The following is a 20,520-nucleotide window of genomic DNA, read 5'->3' on the forward strand; positions in this document are numbered from 1 at the left end:
TTGATTCCTATGGGAAACATTGTTTCGTCTTACAAACTTTTCACCTTAAGAACCTCGTCCCGGAACCAATTAAGTTTGTAAGACAAGGTATCACTGTATAATCTTTATTGAAGATAATTAGGGGATGGGATACATAAAGCAAAAGGACTAAGCAAATATTGGTACACATGTATATGAATTTGAGTATACAGTACAGTTATAAGTCAAAGTACATATTTATATATATAAAAGGGGGGAAACAAAAGGGAAAGGAAGAGAAGGAAAGAAAAAAAGGAAGAGGAAGGAAAAAAATAAAAAAGAAGAAAGAAAAGGATAAATTCATATCTATAAATTTATCAGATGTCGTAAATAATGTCAACTTATCTGTTGACCCGATTACGCTACTGCATTTAAGATCTTTACTATCAGTATAAATGAAAATTTTGAGCTTCTAAACTTGAGTTAAGAGTTTAAATTTTTATCGTTTTGAATTTGTTCAGCCTTCGATCAACGATTCGTAGTATAATTTTGTGGGTTTGTGGGATAGTCGTTTGGGTTGCAGCATCTCCCAACAGGTTAAAATCCAGATGCTTGGCAACTGTATTGATATTTATGACGGTCTCTTGGGACATCCTGACAAGCAAAGCCAAAGGGGGAAGCTAGTTAACCACCCGTTTACTAACTTCACTGCTGTAGGGATTCGTAAAATGGGGCCTACTAAGCGTTTCGCCACAGAAATTGTGGGCTCAGTTGGGGTCATAACTCAAGGACTACCTCTAGAAGAACTGAATGGTTATCAGAACCGTCCCATTCACAGCTACCCGTCCTTCTTCCGTGGCTAAATCCGTGGGTACAGTGTGTCCTGCTTTGGATTTGGCCACGAAGGGAAAGCAACCTTCATGGCACCGGACCAGATTATCTCAGGGACCGCCTTCTGCCGCACGAATCCCAGCGACCAGTTAGGCCCCACAGAGTGGGCCTTCTCCGGGTCCCGTCAACTAAACAATGCCGCTTGGCAGGACCCAGGGGAAGAACCTTCTCTGTGGCGGCCCCAGCCCTCTGGAACCAACTCCCACCAGAGATTAGATTAGATTAGATTTATTGGATTTATATGCCGCCCCTCTCCGAAAACTCGGGGCGGCTCACAACAATAATTAGAATTGCCCCCACCCTCCTCGCCTTTCGTAAGCTGCTTAAAACCCACCTCTGCCGCCAGGCATGGGGGAACTGAGATACTCTTTCCCCCTAGGTCTTTACAATTTTATGCATGGTATGTCTGTATGTGTTGTGATTCAGTCTGAGGCTCCTCAGGGAACGGCTGGAACTCTGCCGGCTCCATGCTCAGAGGGGGAGGACGAGGAACAGGAGGAGGAGGAGGACCAGGCAGACGGGGAAGAGGAATGCCAGGACGAAGATGAGGGAGAACAGCCTGAGACCCCCAAGGGGGAGCTCTCCCCAGCGAGTAGCCTGGAATCCTTAGATGAGAACGCACAAGCCATCATAGATATGAGGCAGAGAAGGGCAGCACAACGAAGGGGACAATTAGCCAGGTATTTCCATCCCTAATAGGCAACAGCTGGGTTTGGGTGTGGTTCTCCTCAGAAAGGTTGAAAAGGCAGGCCCGCCCTTCCTGTATTGTGGAGAGTTATCTTTTGGGAGTCCTGTGACCTTGCTTCGATCCTTGGCGTTTCTGATTCTGGTTTGTGGCCTCAAAGGCTGAAAACTTGGGGGAGGCGTGGGTTTTATTATCTACAGTGGGGTGTGTGCCAGCAAGAAACCTGTTGTATTGTCTGTCCGTCGTGACTCTTCTGTGAAGCCTCATAGCATTCCAGTTTGTAAGAACAGTTTTTGTTCTCTGTGTTTGTTTTCAAAGATATAAAGTGACTTTGCTTTTTACCAGCGTGTCTGGCTGCTTTTTTCAGTTGGTGTTGAAGTCTGGGGGCACCCAGACAGAACAGTATGTATGTTTGGTTTTTATAATAATGGGTTTTTAACTGTTTTTAGTATTGGATTATTATTATATACTGTTTTATTACTGTTGTTAGCCGCCCCGAGTCTGCGGAGAGGGGCGGCATACAAATCCAATAAATAAATAAATAAATAAACCATAGCTAGCTGTCTGTCAAACCCGTGCAGAAGTTGGTGATAAATTAACGGCTTACCACACTATCTAAAGAAGGCCTGATGTTTATGGGAACTTGGGACGCAAAGCATTCTTTCGAGGGGTTCAAGGCCATCCTGTGCTCACCCACCTGGGCGGAAGTGGGGAAGGACTTGTCACAGTGGCACATTCTCAGTGGGCAACATGACAAGTTTGTGGGTGGTGGCAGTGATGGCATGCCAAAATTTTAATTCCCGGCTGTTGTGGCTTATTTTGTGGGTGTGGCTTCATGGTCATGTGACTGGGTAGGAATGGCTTGCCCGACGTGTGACCAGGTGGGAGTGGTTTGACAATCATGTGACTGGGGGGTGGCTTAAAGGTCATGTGACTGGGTGGGAGTGGCTTACCGACTAAGATAAGATTTCAAATAGGTGCTTGGACTCTTTTTCAGGTGATTAAATCCCATTATTGGAATAGCCACAAAAGGGACGAATGATAGACAGCCTTATTTGTTGAGGAGCACAGTCACATTTTAAAGTTTTGTACTGAACCCGCAAGGTTCAGTATGATAACAGATTAGGCAAGTAGCTCAATTTTCTTCCATTGCTATAAAAGTTCAGTTCTAGATAATGAGTGAAATGATTAAAGCGTTTATGGCTTAAAACATACTATTTATTTCCTGTTTTAAAAGTAATTAAGGATCATAATAAGGTACTGGAGAAGGGAGGACAATAAAAAAAACTATTATTCAATAAATAGTGCATAAACATATAACCCCCACCGCATGTCGTTTCGTCCCCCCCCCCATGGGAACTTTCAACTGGGTGGGAAACTTACTTTCAGGTGATGGTACCTGGAACTTTGACACTGTCTTTCTTTTTTTAAAATATATATTTATTCATTTTTTCCTTTTTTTTAAAGTACATAGTCATATTTACAGATGAATCTACATCGTATATACATTCCTATCGACATTGTCTTCTAATTACTTTTAGATTTCTTGATGTTTTATTTCAATGCTTCTTTTAAGTTTCCTCTTTTTTTTGTCCATTGGTACCATTTTGTCCAGGTTTCATAATCGTCCGATTCTTTTCGATTATTAAGTTCCATTTGACACTGTTTTTCTACTCATGAAGTCAGGCAGGATGTGGAACATGGGCACGATTTTGAAAACAGACCAGCGGCCAATTTGAAGGGAACGGTACAAGCTTATCTTTTTCTCTTCCTGATCCAATATGCCAGAGGTCTTCAAACCCGGCCACTTTAAGACTTTGTGGACTTCAACTCCCAGAATTCTCCAGCCAGCATAGGTCGCAGTCCAATGCTGACCTCATCAGCATAGCTGCCTGGAGAATTCTGGGAGTTGAAGTCCACAAAGTCTTAAAGTGGCCGAGTTTGAAGACCTCTGCAATAGGCACACAGAAAGCTCCCCAAAAGTTTGCTAGATGCCTGGTGATACAATTTCCCCATTGTGGCAACAAACAAAGGTGTGTCGGGGTTTCAAAAACCTCCTAAAAAGACCTCCCCATTCACAATCAAAATAGCAATGTGTGAAAGTCAAGATTTTGCTGTTTCCAACCCTCCGATGGCTGTTGGAAATATTGATTGGGGAGTGGGATAGGGAAGCTACCCCTTTTGGGGCTGCACAAAAGCTATTGTTAATGCAAAGGGAACCCCTAAATTTGCTCTTTTCCCTTGTCTGGGCCACCTGCTTGAGTTCTGTCCAAGATATACTCTTCCCCCCCACGCCCCCCAACAAAACCTAAATGCAGGGGTCCTATAAATGCCCTAAGGCAATTCTCTATTCTAGCAATACTACTGTATTAAAATGTGTGGACTTCAACTCCCAGAATTCCCCAGCCAGCTATGCTGGGGATTGAAGTTCCACAAAGCTAGCTGGGGAATTCTGGGAATTGAAGTTCCACAAAGCTAGCTGGGGAATTCTGGGAATTGGAGTTCCACAAAGCTAGCTGGGGAATTCTGGGAATTGGAGTTCCACAAAGCTAGCTGGGGAATTCTGGGAATTGAAGTCCACATGGCTGGCTGGGAATTCTGGGAATTGAAGTTCCCCAAAGCTAGCTGGGGAATTCTGGGAACTAAACTCCACATGGTTAGCTGGGGAATTTTGGGGATTGAAGTCCACATGGCTGGCTGGGAATTCTGGGAATTAAAGTTGGGAATTCTGGGAATTGAATCCACATGACTGACTGGAAATTCTGGGAATTAAAGTCCACAAAGCTAGCTGGGGAATTCTGGGAATTGAATCCACATGGCTGGCTGGGAATTCTGGGAATTGAAGTTCCCCAAAGCTAGCTGGGGAATTCTGGGAACTAAACTCCACATGGTTAGCTGGGGAATTTTGGGGATTGAAGTCCACATGGCTGGCTGGGAATTCTGGGAATTAAAGTTGGGAATTCTGGGAATTGAATCCACATGACTGACTGGAAATTCTGGGAATTAAAGTCCACAAAGCTAGCTGGGGAATTCTGGGAATTGAATCCACATGGCTGGCTGGGAATTCTGGGAATTGAAGTTCCCCAAAGCTAGCTGGGGAATTCTGGGAACTAAACTCCACATGGTTAGCTGGGGAATTCTGGGAATTGAAGATCCACAAAGCTAGCTGGGGAATTCTGGGAATTGGAGTTCCACAAAGCTAGCTGGGGAATTCTGGGAATTGAAGATCCACAAAGCTAGCTGGGGAATTCTGGGAATTGGAGTTCCACAAAGCTAGCTGGGGAATTCTGGGAATTGAAGTTCCACAAAGCTAGCTGGGGAATTCTGGGAATTGAAGTTCCACAAAGCTAGCTGGGGAATTCTGGGAATTGGAGTTCCACAAAGCTAGCTGGGGAATTCTGGGAATTGAAGTCCACATGGCTGGCTGGGAATTCTGGGAATTGAAGTTCCCCAAAGCTAGCTGGGGAATTCTGGGAACTAAACTCCACATGGTTAGCTGGGGAATTTTGGGGATTGAAGTCCACATGGCTGGCTGGGAATTCTGGGAATTAAAGTTGGGAATTCTGGGAATTGAATCCACATGACTGACTGGAAATTCTGGGAATTAAAGTCCACTTAGCTAGCTGGGAAATTCTGGATACTGCACTCCACATGGGTGGCTGGGAATTCTGGGCTTTAACGTCCACTTAGCTAGCTGGGGAATTCTGGGAAGTAAACTCCACATGGTTAGCAGGGGAATTCTGGGACTTAAAGTCCACTTAGCTAGCTGGGGAATTCTGGGAAGTAAACTCCACATGGCTGGCTGGGAATTCTGGGGATTGAAGTCACCTTAGCTAGCTGGGGAATTCTGGGGGTTGAAGTCCAAATGGCTGGCTTGGGAATTCTGGGAATTGAACTCCACATGGCTAACAGAGGAATTCTGGGAATTGAAGTCCACACCTCTTAAAGTGGCCAAGGTTGAGGGTTACTGTCCTAAGCCAATCAGCAGTCCTACCACCACCCATCATCCCATTCTACAAGGCTGTAACAAGCCCCCCACCCCAAATGTCGTGCCCCCCTCCTCCAATGAAACATGCCGATTCTTTCCCTCCAACATATAAAATACACACACACACACGCACATATCTCCCTTTAAAAGAAAATAGATAATGCAGCGGCAAAAGAGCGAAACCTAGGAAAACGTCAGAATCCGGTGGCGGTGATGAAATGGTTCAAGAAACAGGAGTGAAAGACAGAGGGAGAGAGAGAGAGAGAGGAAACAGCCGGAAAAGGAGGAGAAGTGAGGAAGAAAAAACACACTCAGAAAGAGAAAGAAATGACCAGGAAACTGGAGAAGAGAAAGAAAGGAAGAAAATTAAACCAAAAATGCAAAAAAAAAAAAAGTCATTTTACTGGAAAATAAAGTGAAAACCATACCTTGGCTGTTTAGTGTCAGGTGAGCTGGACCTTGAAAGGGAAGGAAAGAAAAAAAGAAAGAAAGAAAAAAGACGAGTCATAAAAACGCACGGAAAAAGGGAGGGTTTTCTGTCCCCTCTTTGCCACAATTTAAAAGCATTTTTTTAACTTGTGACAGGCATCCAAACCCCCAGCAGAGAGAGAGAGAGAGGAGGGAAGGGAATTGAGGGCCGGATGCCGAAACAAACAGAAAGGAAAGGAGGGGGAAAAAATTAAAATCCCGGACAGAGCCAGAGAGAACCAAGCAATAACAAGAAGGAATTAAGGGTTGGGGGTGAAAATAAATGTTTGGGGTTTTGGGGGGGGACGGGATTATATGCTTTAAAAAAAAAAGCATTTAAGGCAGATGCTGTATCGCCTGGTGAGAAAAATGCTTTTTTTTTCCTTCCGGGGGGGTTATAAACAAAGCTTGAAAATAAACGAAAACCAAGCAGCCTTAAAACAGGAGATTGTCCATGTTTGCAGACGGTAAGATGCAGCGGGAGCGATTCTGGGAAGGAAAATGGTTAGTGGAGCCCCGGGCGTGGGATGGTGGGGGTGTGGGGAGCCCCTTGTCCTGTTTTAAAACTTTTTTGGGGGGGGGTCAGTGTGCTGGCGAGGGAGAGGCAACCCTGCAGCTCCACCCTCAGGGGGCTTAGGAACAGGAGGATAATTTTCCCCAAACCAAAATTTGTATTTATTTATAGAAATATAAAAACATCGAAGATTGAGGGCAGAAAAAGACCTCCTGGTCCATCTAGTCTGCCCTTATGCTATCCCCTGTATTTTATCTTAGGATGGATCTATGTTTATCCCAGGCAGGTTTAAATACAGTCACTGTGGATTTACCAACCACGTCTGCTGGAATTTTGTTCCAAGCATCTACTGCTCTTTCTGTCAAATACTGTAATATTTTCTCTCGCTGCTTTTGATCTTTACCCCAACTCACTGTCTGAAGTTCAATCAACAGCAAAACAGAAATTTTATGTCGTTAATCTACTGATACCATTCCCGATTAGAAACATAGAAACATAGAAGACTGATGGCAGAAAAAGACCTCATGGTCCATCTAGTCTGCCCTTATACTATCCCCTGTATTTTATCTTACAATGGATATATGTTTATCCCAGGCATGTTTAAATACAGTCACTGTGGATTTACCAACCATGTCTGCTGGACATTTGTTCCAAGTATCTACTGCTCTTTCAGTCAAATAATATTTTCTCACGTTGCTTCTGATCTTTCCCCCAACTAACCTCAGATTGTGCCCCCTTGTTCTTGTGTTCACTTTCCTATTAAAAACACTTCCCTCCTGGACCTTATTGAACCCTTTAACATATTTAAATGCTTCGATCATGTCCCCCCTTTCCCTTCTGTCCTCCAGACTATACAGATGGAGTTCATGAAGTCTTTCCTGATACGTTTTATGCTTAAGACCTTCCACCATTTTTGCAGCCCGTCTTTGGACCTGTTCAATTTTATTAATATCTTTTTGTAGGTGAGCTCTCCAGAACTGGACACGGTTTTCCAAATGTGGACACAGTATTCCAAATATGTTGAACATGTACAAGATAGCAGGTATAGGTACATAAACATAAGCAAAGTAAGTATAGGTAATTTGAATAATAGGACAGTAGGCACAATGGTGCGCTTATGCACACCCCTTATGGACTTCTTAGGAATGGCGAGAGGTTGACAGTCTAAGGTTAAAGTTTTTGGAGTATGGAGAAGGAACCACGGAGTCGCGTAGTGAATTCCAGGCAAAATCAAAACCAGAGTTCTCCATGAATAAACCACAAGACCACATCTGTGTAAAAGGCAACGCAACAAACACCAAGCAACGGCACTATTGACAACCTTGGATGAGAGGGTGCAGGTACAAAGCCATTGGGAACATTGAGGAAGCTGCGTTCAGACAACACACAGGAGACCAATTCGCTCACTTGATTAAACAAGAAACTAGCCCAACAAGCCGACTTTTATTTATTTATTAGATTTGTATGCCGCCCCTCTCCGAAGACTTTCCACAAGTTAAGCCAGAAAGAAACTAACCCAAACTTTACAAGATCTGTATTGTTGCCTGGCTTGGCTAAATCTGGTGAAGTGATGTATGCCAACCCTGTTTCCGAAACACTGTACAGTGGTACCTCTACCTAAGAACGCCTCTACTTACGAACTTTTCTTTGCCTCTTCTCAAAAACCATTTTCCACTTACAAACCCAACCCTCCGTAACTTTAACTCGAAAAGGCGGGGAGAAGCCTCCGTGGGGCCTCTTTAGCAATCTCCTGGGAGGAAACAGGGCCGGAAAAGGCAGGGAGAAGCCTCCGTGGGGCCTTTCCATAAATCTCCTGAGAGGAAACAGGACCGGAAATGGCGGGGAGAAGCCTCCATGGGGCCTCTCTAGGAAACTGCTGGGAGGAAACAGGGGCCGGAAAAGGAGGGGAGAAGCCTCCATGGGGCCTCTCTAGGAAACTGCTGGGAGGAAACAGGGCTGGAAAAGGCGGGGAGAAGCCTCCATAGGGCCTCTCTAGGAAACTGCTGGGAGGAAACAGGGCCGGAAAAGGCGGGGAGAAGCCTCCATGAGGCCTCTCTAGGAAACTGCTGGGAGGAAACAGGGCCGGAAAAGGCGGGGAGAAGCCTCCATGGGGCCTCTCTTGGAATCTCCTGGGAGGAAACAGGGCCGGAAAAGGCGGGGAGAAGCCTCCATGGGGCCTCTCTAGGAAACTGCTGGGAGGAAACAGGGCCGGAAAAGGCGGGGAGAAGCCTCCATGGGGCCTCTCTAGGAAACTGCTGGGAGGAAACAGGGCCGGAAAAGGTGTGGAGAAGCCTCCATGAGGCCTCTCTAGGAAACTGCTGGGAGGAAACAGGGCCGGAAAAGGCGGGGAGAAGCCTCTGTGGGGCCTCTCTAGGAATCTCCTGGGAGGAAACAGGGCTGGAAAAGGCAGGGAGAAGCCTCCGTGGGGCCTCTCTAAGAATCTCCTGGAAGGAAACAGGGCCTGTAGTCCCTGTGGTTTCCCCAATCGCACATGTTATTTGCTTTTACACTGATTCCTATGGGAAAAATTGCTTCTTCTTACAAACTTTTCTACTTAAGAACCTGGTCACGGAATGAATGAAGTTCGTAAGTAGAGGTACACTGACCTCATCAAGCAAGATTGATGCCTTGCAGGAACTCATTACAAAGCATCAGCTGACCCAGTCAATTAACCTCCAAGGATTTAAATGTAACCCCAGATTTAAATCAACCTCGTTCAATGGCTTCTGGTACAGGTAACGCTGCAGTTTGCCTATTTAGTCCTCCATGAAAAAGAGTTGGAGAGAAAGAGAGGCTGAAAAAAAAAAGGCAAAATCTCTCCATTCTAGGAGAGCCGCCCAGAGTCCATTTTGGAGTCGGCGGTTTATCAATCTAATATAATAAAATAAAAATAGAATAAAATAGCATTCCCTGATAGAATACAGGTCATCCTTGATTTACAACAGTTCATTTAGTGACCATTTAAAGCAACAACAGCACTGGAGGACCATTTTTCACACTTAACGACAAATCACAGCTTCCCCGCGCGCACAAGGTTTACATTCAGAGGCTTGGCAATGGATTCATATTTATGACAATCGCAGTGTCTACCGCGGTCATGCAATCTCCTTTTGTGACGGAAGCCAGATTCACTTAACAACCGTGTGACTGAATTAACAATTGCAGGGATTCACTTAACGACTGCGAGCGAGAAAGGTGGTAACGCGAAGCAAAGCTCACTTAACAAGCATCTCGCTTAGCAAGTAAAAAAAGGAGGGGAATAAATTGTGGTCGTAAGTCGAGGACTGCCCGTCTTATTCATTTGTCCAATTTAGAGCCCACTCGTCGCTCGAGTGTGAAGCCAAGTGGCTGATTATAAGAAAATGAGATTCCGGTCCTCATTACTGTATCCTGAATCAATGCCACGTTTTACATACCGAAAGGGCAATCCCAAGTGAGGGTAGATGGATTATTATTGTTGTTGTTGTTGTTGTTATTACAGTGTTCCCTCGATTTTCACGGGTTCGAACTTCGCGAAAAGTCTATACCACGGTTTTGCAAAAATATTAATTAAAAAATACTTTGCGGTTTTCCCCCCTATACCACGGTTTTTCCCACCCGATGACGTCATATGTCATCACCAAACTTTCGTCCACCTTTAATAAATATTTTTTTAAATAAACTTTAATAAAGAAACATGGTGAGTAATACAGTAATACCTCGTCTTACAAACTTAATTGGTGCCGGGAGGAGGTTCGTAAGGTGAAAAGTTCGTAAGACGAAACATTGTTTAGCAAGGGAATCAATGGAAAAGCGATTAATGCGTGCAAGCCCAAAAATCAGAAACCGGCCGCCACCACCGAAGGAGGCTTGAGCCTCCCGAACCTCCCCGCCCCTTTGCCATGCATGTCATCCTGCATGCAGGATGCCATGCAGTCAGGAAGGTCATCCTGCTCCCCCCCCAGCCAAAAACACAAAGGCGGTCTGCCGGCGGCGGCGGAGCAATGGGAAGCTGAAGCCGGCGGCGGTTTGAGCCTCCCTTTGCTGAATGCTGCTTCGTCCTGCCTGTTGTCCTGGATGAAGTGCTGGGGTGAGGGAGTTAGGAAGGTCCTCCTGCTCCCCCTCCCAGCGAAACACACAAAGGCGGTCTGCCGCCGCCCGCTTGAGCCAGGAGGACAGGCAGGGCGAAGCAGCGTGGAGCAAAGGGAGGCTCAAACTGCCAGCGGCTTCAGCTTCCCATTCCTCCACGCCGCCGGCGGTTTGAGCCTCCCTTTGCTCCACGCTGTCACCTTTTAAAACAGCTGTGGGGCTTCTCAGCAGCCTCCCAAACGTTGAACCCGGAAGTTCGGGTTTGGCGTTCGGGTTCAGGAGGACGCTGAGAAGCCCCCCGGCTGTTTTAAAAGGTGACAGCCAGGCGGCGGGGCTTCCCAGCGGCCTCCAGAACCCGAACTTTTGCCAAACTTCCGGGTTCGGCGTTCAGAAGGCCGCTGGGAAGCCCCGCTGCCCGGCTGTCACCTTTTAAAACAGCAGGGTGGCGGGGCGGCGGTGGCGGGTTCGTAAGAAGGAAAAAGTTTGTAAGAAGAGGCAAAAAATTTCTGAACACCGGGTTCGTATCTCGGGTTGTTCGTAAGACGAGGGTTTGTATCATGAGGTACCACTGTAATCTAAATGGTTGCTAAGGGAATGGGAAATTGCAATTTAGGGGTTTAAAGTGTTAAGGAAAGGCTTGTGATACTTTTCATAGCCAAAAATAGTGTATTTACTTCCGCATCTCTACTTTGAGGAAATTCAACTTTCGCGGGCGGTCTCGGAACGCATCCCCCTGCGAAAATCGAGGGAATACTGTATTACTATTATTGTTTATTTATTTATTGTTTATTGTTTATTGTTTATTGTTTATTTTATTATTTATTATTTTTATTATTTAGATTTGTATGCCGCCCCTCTCCGCAGATTGTTATTGTTATTATTATTATTTTATTCTTTGTACATTGGGGTTTTATTTTTATTTACTTTTATAAGCTGCCTAGAGTCACAGAAAGCGAGTGGGCGGCCATATAAATTCTCCGAATAAATAAATAAATAAATAAAACCACAGGCACTGAGCTGATTCTATTTGAAGCTAAAAAGTGCCCGGCCGTACTGACTTCCCCATTTGCCTATGTTTGTAATATACAATGCGGAGTTTTATTATTCCACATCACTTATTCCAGATTAATGATCAGTCCATCCCTTCCCTGGTCTATATGACCTGCTATTTTACTGCCTGGGGTCCACAGCGGGTAAAAATGCAGATATAATACAAAAATAACTAGGCATTGAAAAATCAAGAATGTTTCCCCGGGCCGCAAGGCAGACAAAGAAGCCAAGCCAGGCTTGTTACTGGTCAACCATGGTGAGTAAGCGAAGGCCTCCGGGCAATGAATTAGGGGAAGGTAAGTGAATAATCCTAGAATACATGATTTTGCCTTTGAAAAATAACCCAATGCAAAGCAGAATAGCCAAGCGGTAGATCTTATACCAATCGGGTTTGCAAATCACTCTAAACCAGTTTGATTTATGGGGTAACCCACAATTTGTTCAATGCACAGTGTTGTGGTTAGCTCCGGCCCAGGTCCTGCCCCAAGGACTGTGGATGTGGGGGAGACATCCACATGCTGCAGGCCTGTTTTGCCCCTGGTGGAATCTGCTGATGAAGGCTCCTCTGACCAAGAAGACATGAGTGACAGGGAGGAGGAGAGTGTGGCAGACAGCTCAGAAGGAGATCAATTATCTAGCTCCTCCTTGGATTCAGAACAAGAGTTAATGATACAGCCACGCATGGGGAGAGCGATGCATAGGCAACAACAACTGAGAGATTATTATCAAAGAAAATGAGGCCACCTGTGGTTGGGTGGGGCTGTGGTCATTAGTGAGGCTGCTATAAAGAGCAGCCTGTGGGTTTGGCCATTGTGGAGGATTATCTGATCATTGTGTTTCATGACTGCTTTACTGACTTTGACCTTTTGTGCGCTGATTTTTCCCCGCTTTGAAACTAAACCAGAGCAAAGTGTGTTTCACTTTGTGAAAGGAGAAGGACTGTGAATTGCCTCACAGCTGCAAGCTAAGTATCACAGAACTGATAAGGGACTTGTACCAATTACCAGTTTGTTTGGAGACCAGTGCTCTTTGCTATACCAAAAGAGGGCTTGGTTTAAGTGAATTTTCATTATAAAGAACATTGTTTTGAATGTTCAAACGTGTGTGTGTCTGAAATTTGTACCTGTGCATTTTTGGGAGGAGTCTACCAGAGAGCCCGACAGAAAATAAACCAGTTTGATTTATGGGGTAACCCACAATTTGTTCAATGCAGAGAGTCCCTACCTACAGTAACAGATAAGCAGAGTTGGAAGGGACCTTGCGGGTCATCTAGTCCAACCCTCTGCCCAACCGGGAGACGCTACATCTGCCCCTACCTAGGATCGAACTTGCAACCTCCTGATTGTGAGGCAAGAGCTCCACCTCTAGGCCACAGCGGCTGGGTCTGATTTACATCCGTTTCGTTTAGTGGCCGTTCGAAGTTAGAACGGTGCTGAAAAAAGTAAGTTACAGCTGTTTCCCACACTTACAGCTGTTTCAGCATCTCCTGTGGTCACATGATCAAAATTTGGCCGCTTAGCGACCGACTCGAATTTGGAAACATTGCAGCATCCCGTGATTCACTTAACGCAAATTTCCAAAAATTAAAGTCAATGGGAAAGACAGATTCACTTAACAACCGGGTTATTAACATAACAACTGGAATGATTCGTTTCATAAACTGGCGAGAAAAGTCGTAAAATGGGGCAAAGTCTGCGGAGAGGGGCGGCATACAAATCTAAATAATAAATAAAATAAATAAAAATAAATAAAACTTAACACATTTCTTACTTAGAGTAACGTGAATTTTGGCCTCAGTTCAATGCCCAGAAGTCCTCACGTAGAATGGCGGAGGGTAAAAGCTGCGAAGGGGCCCTGGAGATCATCTAGACCAGATGCAGTGGACTTCAACATCCAGAATTCTCAAGTGATAAAGGCTGGGGAATTCTGGGAGTTGAAGTCCACACTGCTTAAAGCAGCCCAGGCTGGAAAATGCGGATGCTGTCACACTCACAAAATGGCTGCCCCTCTTCTCGGTTTCCCGTGAAAGCTCCTTCTCCTGCAAGGATTGCTGGGCCGAACAAGCTTGCAGAAAGGGGGCAAAGGGGGTCCCTGATCATCTCCCACCCCCACCCACCCTGTCCTCCAGTCAAAGGATGCTACATCCTACTTGTAATGGCATTGCCATTCGCAGAGTTGTGCCCCCCCATTCGTCCCCATTGATCACCGTCTCAGCTTCGGTGGCTGCATCGGCAGCTGCTTCCAAAGGGAGCAGCCGATTGGACAGAAGCGAAAAGGGGCTCTCGTTCTCCTGTGCTGCTGCTCTGTACGTCCACACACACACACACACACACACACGAGAGACCACAACCATTCCAGAAGCAATCAATCTATCAGACACACGCGCCGAAAGGTTGCGTTCACCTGTCCTTCACTCTTCATCACACAAAGTCCTACAATGGGTCAAATGTGGAAATTGCAAATCCAGTGTCTGTCTGTCTGTCTGTCTCTCTCTCTTTCCCTTCCCCCTCTCTGTCCCACACTCTCTCCCCCTCCCTGCCCCTCCCACTCTCTTCCTCTCTCTCCCTGTCTCTTCCTCTCCCCCTCCCTCCCTCTCTCCCCCCCTCTCTCTCTCCCCTCTCCCTCTCCCTCCCTTTCCCCCTCTCCCCCCCCTCTCCCTACCTCCTCCACCCCTCTCTCCCTGTCTCTTCCTCTCCTCCTCTCTCCCCCCTTTCACTCTCTCCCTTCCTCTCCCCTCCCTCCCCCCTCTCTCTCCCCCCTCTCCCACCCTTTCCCCCCTCTCCCCCTCACTCCCCCCTCTCTCTCCCCTCCTTCTCACTCTCTCTCCCTGTCTCTTCCTCTCCTCCTCTCTCCCTCTTTCACTCTATCCCTTCCTCTCCCCCTCCCTCCCTCTCTCCCCTTCTCTCTCCCCCCTCTCCCACTCACTTCCTTTCCCCCCTCCTCTCCCCTCTCTCCCCCCTCTCCCCCTCCCCCTACCTCCCCCCTCTCCCTCTCTTCCCACTCCTCCCTCTCTCTCCATTCTTCACCTTTCCCTCCCTCCCTTCCCCTCTCTCCCCCCTCTCTCCCTCCCCCCTCCCTCCCCCCTCTCCCTCCCTCTCTCTCTGTCTTTCTCTCTCTCACACACACACACACACACTGTAGCCATTCTTCAGGGGCTGCGAATATTGCCTTGGATGTGTTTCAATTTCTAACCACCAGTTATTTAGGGAGCTGGCAGTGACTTGGGGAGCGAGGGGAGAAATTGCACCAAGGAGAAAAATCTCCCTTTGTATATCTGTTCAAAAATAGTCTTTCATATTTCCCAAAGCGAAGCCCTAATATGTAAGAAAATAAATAAAACTGGGCTTATACCAACGTGGGGTTTTTTGCATTGGCATAGCTTGCTTGACCCGACTGGCTTGAGATCCATTCACACAATACCCTGAGTTAGAATGTAGTATTGCAGGCAAATTCTGCCCACAAGTCAGGAGTTCGATCCGGACTAGCTGAAGAGTAATTCAGCCTTCCATCCTTCCGAGTTTGGGAAAATGAGAACCCAGACTGTTGGGGGCAAGAGGCTGAGTCTGTAAACATCTTAAAGAGGGCTGTAATGTACTGTGAACTGGTATATAAGTCTTAAGTGCTTTTATCTATCTATCTTTCTATCTATCTATATTTTATCTATCTATCTATCTATCTATCTATCTATCTATCTATCTATCTATATCTATCTATCTATCTAATTTTTTATTTATCTGTCTGTCTATCTATCTATCTTTTATCTATCTATCTATCCATCCATCTATCTTTTTATCTATATCTATCTATCTATCTATCTATCTTCTATCTATCTATCTATCTATCTATATCTATCTATCTATCTATCTATATCTATCTATCTATCTATCTAACTTTTTATTTATCTATCTGTCTGTCTGTCTGTCTATCTATCTATCTTTTTATCTATATCTATCTATCTATCTATCTATCTATCTATCTAACTTTTTATTTATCTATCTATCTGTCTGTCTGTCTATCTATCTATCTATCTATCTATCTTTTATCTATCTATCTATCATCTATCTATCTATCTATCTATCTATATCTATCTATCTATCTATCTATCTATCTATCTAACTAACTTTTTATTTATCTATCTGTCTGTCTGTCTGTCTATCTATCTATCTATCTATCTATCTTTTTATTTATCTATCTGTCTGTCTATCTATCTATCTATCTATCTATCTTTTTATCTATCTATGTATCTATGTATCTATCTATCTATCTATCTATCTATCCATCCATCCATCTATCTTTTTATCTATATCTATCTATCTATCTATCTTCTATCTATCTATCTATCTATCTATCTATCTATCTATCTATCTATCTCTATCTATCTATCTATCTATCTATCTATCTATCTAACTAACTTTTTATTCTATCTATCTGTCTGTCCGTCTATCTATCTATCTTTATCTATCTATCTATCTATCTATCTATCTTTTTATCTATATCTATCTATCTATCTATCTATCTATCTATCTATCTAACTTTTATTTATCTATCTATCTGTCTGTCTATCTATCTATCTATCTATCTTTTATCTATCTATCTATCTTCATCTATCTATCTATCTATCTATCTATCTATCTATCTATCTATCTATCTATCTATCTATTTGCTTTTTATGCCACCCCTATCCGAGGACTCACAACATATAAAATATTCAATACATAATGTAATCCAATTAACTAAGTAAAAATCTAGAAAGCCCCCCCAAAAACCATTAAAAAAATCATTCCATTCACTCCACATTCCTCCCTCCCTCCCTTCCTGTAAATTGCCTGAATTTACAATCCTTGCACAGATCTGTGGCATCAGGGTAGGATGGGGACTCGGTATCCTAAACTAGGTTGAAATTATCACGGCATTGGAAAAACAGTGACCTACAAACTGCCCTCCCTCTCTTATGTCATTGCTGCTGCATCCCTGGGGTTACATAATCGAAATTTGGGCAGTTAGCAATCGATATGTAACTATGACGGTTGCAATCGCCATTTGTGACCTTCTGACATGGAAAGAAGATGGATTCACTGAATGACCACAGCAAAAAAAAAAAAAAGGAAGTCACAAAATCAGCTTTAACCTACTTTAATGAACACTGTCGGAAGTTCCAATCCCAAATCTGGTCATAAGCTGAGGACTGTCTGTCACTGTTTCAGATGGTGGACTTTGGGAAGTGGCCTTCATCGCTTCATTACAGCCTTCATTACAGTATAGGTCGTCCTCGACCTACAACGGTTCATTTAGGGACCGTTCAAAGTTATTACACTAATAAAGGTGACATGAACAATTTTCACCTTTGCAGCGTCCCCAGGATACCACGATTAAAATTCAGTGGTCAGGCCATCTCTTTCTACTTATGACCGTTGCCACATCCCTCCAGCAAAGTCAATGTGGAATCCCAGTTTATTTAACATGCATGACTGGCTGGGGAATTCTAGGAGTTGAAGTCCACCCATCTTCAACTGGATAAGGTTGAAACGTTTTACTCTCCCTCCCCACCTGAAAAGAACTTTGTTCCAACTGCCAGTTGCCTTATATTAACATGCTCTGATGCTAAGGAGTTAGACGTTTTACTCTCCCTCCCCACCTGAAAAGAACTTTGTTCCAATTGCCAGTTGACTTATATTAACATGCTGTCATGCTAAATAGTTTTACTCTCCCTCCCCACATGAAATGAACTCTGTCCCAACTGCCAGTTGCCTTATATTAGCGCACTCTGATGCTAAGGAGTTACACATTCTACATAAATATTCAAGCTTTAAGTGTCAATGCATCAAGCCCAATCGTAACTGTTCCTTAATTTTCAAGCTTTAACTGTCAATTTATCCAGCCCAATCACACAGTTTCCTAGCCGAGCACCAGTGCCAAATAAATACAAAATGTAAACTTCTGATCTCTATTAGGCTCGGTGCAGGATTCGTCCCCGCTCGTTTATGGAGCATCTAATCCTTTAGCTTCATCCTGGGAATTTTCTTTATCTGGCCCTGAACTTCAGCCAAGTCTTTACTGTGGAAGTTGAGGGCGGCTGGAGGCATTCAGAGCAGACACGCTGCGTTTCTCTGCGCCTGCCTGTCTCAAGTGCCGATCTAAACGATTAACGGTGTGCCTGGAGCAACATTGAGGCTGGTCCCCTCTTCCCTTTGTGCATGTGGAACAATCGGAATGGAAAGCCGGTGAATTTTCAATGGTGGGAATGCGGAAGAGGTCGTCCTCGACTTGTAAGCATCATGGACCCCAGGTTGCTAAGTGAGACATTTGAGGGATGGGTTTCGCTCCGTTTTTACGACCTTTCTCGCCACAGTTGTTAAGTGAATCATTGCAGTTGATGCGTTAGTAACCCCACTGTAAAATAAACCGGGCTTTCCCATTGATTTTGATGGTCAGAGGTTCGCAAAAGGAAGACACGGGAACGACCACAAGTAGGAACAGATTGACTGACCTCTGGATTTTAATCAAGTGACCCTGGGGACGCTGCAGAGGTCGCGAGTGTGAAAAATGGTGGTAAGTTCACTTTTTTCCTAGCGACGTTATAACTTTGAACGGTCCCTAAATGAACTGTTGTAAGTCGAGGACGACTCATACTGCAATATATTTTGTAGCATCTACAAGCGATGAAGGACACTTCCCAAATTCCACCATCTGAAACAGTGACAGGCAGTCCTCAATTTATGACCAGAATTGGGACTGGAACTTCCGATAGTGTTCATTAAGTGAGTTGCAGCTGATTTTGTGACTTCCTTTTTTTTTTTGCTGGGGTCATTCAGCGAATCCGTCTTCTTTCCGTGTCGGAAGGTCACGAATGGCAATCGCATGATCCTGGGTGCTGCAACCATCATAACTATCATATTTTTCAGAGTATAAGACATACCTTTTTCCTCCCTAAAAGAAGCTGATAATTTGGGTGCGTCTTATACTCTGAATGTAGCATTTTTTTCAGCCCTAACCAGGTGCTTACGATCTTCCCAACTCTTACCTTGCAAGCCCTAAGTCTTTGCAGGGTTTTTTCCATTGCTCTACTTGCTCCAATGTTTCTTTCCAGGTGCTAATGATGTTCCCAGCTCTTACTGGCTTGCAAGCTCTTTCATTGTTACTCTCTATGAGTAAAGCCCTAACCATGGGATAAAATAATGTGCTGAAGCTGACCAGACTAAGGACGCTAGCCAGATGGATACCTGACAAGCAGATTCTTTTCCCTATTTCCCTCCCCAAAACCCTAGGTGTGCCTTATACTCCAGTGCGTCTTATATTCCGAAAAATACGCTATGTATCAATTGTTAAGTGCCCAAATTTTGATCATGTAACCACAGGGATGCAGTAATCTCAAAAGGGTTTGTAGATCACTTTTTTCAATGCTGTAATAATTGAAAGCAGTCACTAAATGAATGATTATAATAATAATAATAATAATTATTATTATTATTATTATTATTATTATTATTATTATTATTTATTAGATTTGTATGCCACCCCTCTCCGTAGACTCGGGGTGGCTCACAACCATAAGTTAAAGGACTACCTGTCTCTCATTTTCCTTCACAATAAGACATTGGTTTTAGGTGTGATTAGTTCCTTACTTATCGGGGCTCCAATAGCAATTGCACTTTAGCACTTTAATTGCAGATTTATATACTGCTTCACAGGGCTTTGACATTCCTCTCTAAGCGTCAGCTTTTTGGCCCCAACAATCTGCGTCAACCTTGAGTCGGTCGGGATCAAATTCCTGACTGTGGGGAGAGTTAGCCTGCAATACTGCTTTCTAACCACTGGGGAGGGAGGGAAGGAAGGAAGGAGGGAGGGGGGAGAGAAGGAAGGAAGAAAGGAAGGAGGGAGGGAGGGAAGGAGGCAGGGAGGGAGGAAAGGAAGGAAAGAAGGAAGAAAGAAGGGCAGGAAGGAAGGAAGGAGGGAGGGAGGGAAGGAAGGAAGGAGGGAAGGTGGGAGGGAGGGAGGGAGGGAAGGAAGGAAGGAAGGAAGGTTAGGAATTGCAATCCTGGGTGATATTTCATTGTAAGGTAAAAGTTGAAATGTATTAAGGTAATGTAGAATATAAAGTATGCTCATGCTGAGTCATTGGGTGGGAACTGCAATGTGATTGGGCCAGAGCATTATAAGATGCAAAGCAACTTCACTATTCCCTTGTTGGTCTTGGTTTGGTCGTTGGTCATTTGCTGTTGATGGTGGTGGCTAGAGCAGTTTGAGCGTGAGTTAGATATTGAGTAGAACTGAGATAGTAAGTCTCAGCGGTATACAAATCAAATCAAATCAATCAATCAATAATATGTTGATGGTGGTAGCTAGAGCAGTTTGAGCGTGAGTTAGATATTGAGTAGAACTGAGATAGTAAATCTCAGCAGCATACAAATCAAATCAAATCAAACCAGCCAATCAATCAATCAATAAGATGTTGATGGTGGTAGCTAGAGCAGTTTGAGTGTGAGTTAGATATTGAGTAGAACTGAGATAGTAAATCTCAGCAGCATACAAATCAAATCAATCAATCAATCAATCAATCAATAAGAAGAAACCTGGATAGGTTTAGTATCTACTAGAAACCTGGATTGGTTTTGTATCTACTTGTAACCTGGATTGGTTGAATATCTACTTGCAAGTAAAGTTTCTGTAAATAGACTGAAGATATTTTTCACTTAAGAGTAAACTACTGTTTTATACAGACGTGTCTTCATTCATTTATCTGGTTCATTAAATTGCCACAGTATATTCTGATATCTTATCTAGTCCTCCTACGTTACTTTGCTTATATGTATCCGGAAATAGCATTTAGACATATACTAGATCATGGTGCTTCATAGGGTCCTCATTTAACCAACCCCAGAAGGACGGAAGGCTGAGTCA

The 20,520-nt window shown here is 44.3% G+C and overlaps 1 protein-coding gene across 1 annotated transcript in view; it reads right to left on the reverse strand.

Moving 5' to 3' along the window:
* The window catches only part of NRXN2 (neurexin 2), a 619,785-nt gene that overhangs the window by 498,988 nt on the left and 100,277 nt on the right, over nt 1-20,520 (reverse strand). The window contains exon 3 of the mRNA XM_070766693.1: nt 5,951-5,980. Coding sequence (XP_070622794.1) covers nt 5,951-5,980 — 30 coding nt within the window. The remainder of the gene's footprint in view (nt 1-5,950; nt 5,981-20,520) is intronic.

Source organism: Erythrolamprus reginae, chromosome 13, assembly GCF_031021105.1.
Source record: "Erythrolamprus reginae isolate rEryReg1 chromosome 13, rEryReg1.hap1, whole genome shotgun sequence".
Taxonomy (NCBI): Eukaryota; Metazoa; Chordata; class Lepidosauria; order Squamata; family Dipsadidae; genus Erythrolamprus; species Erythrolamprus reginae.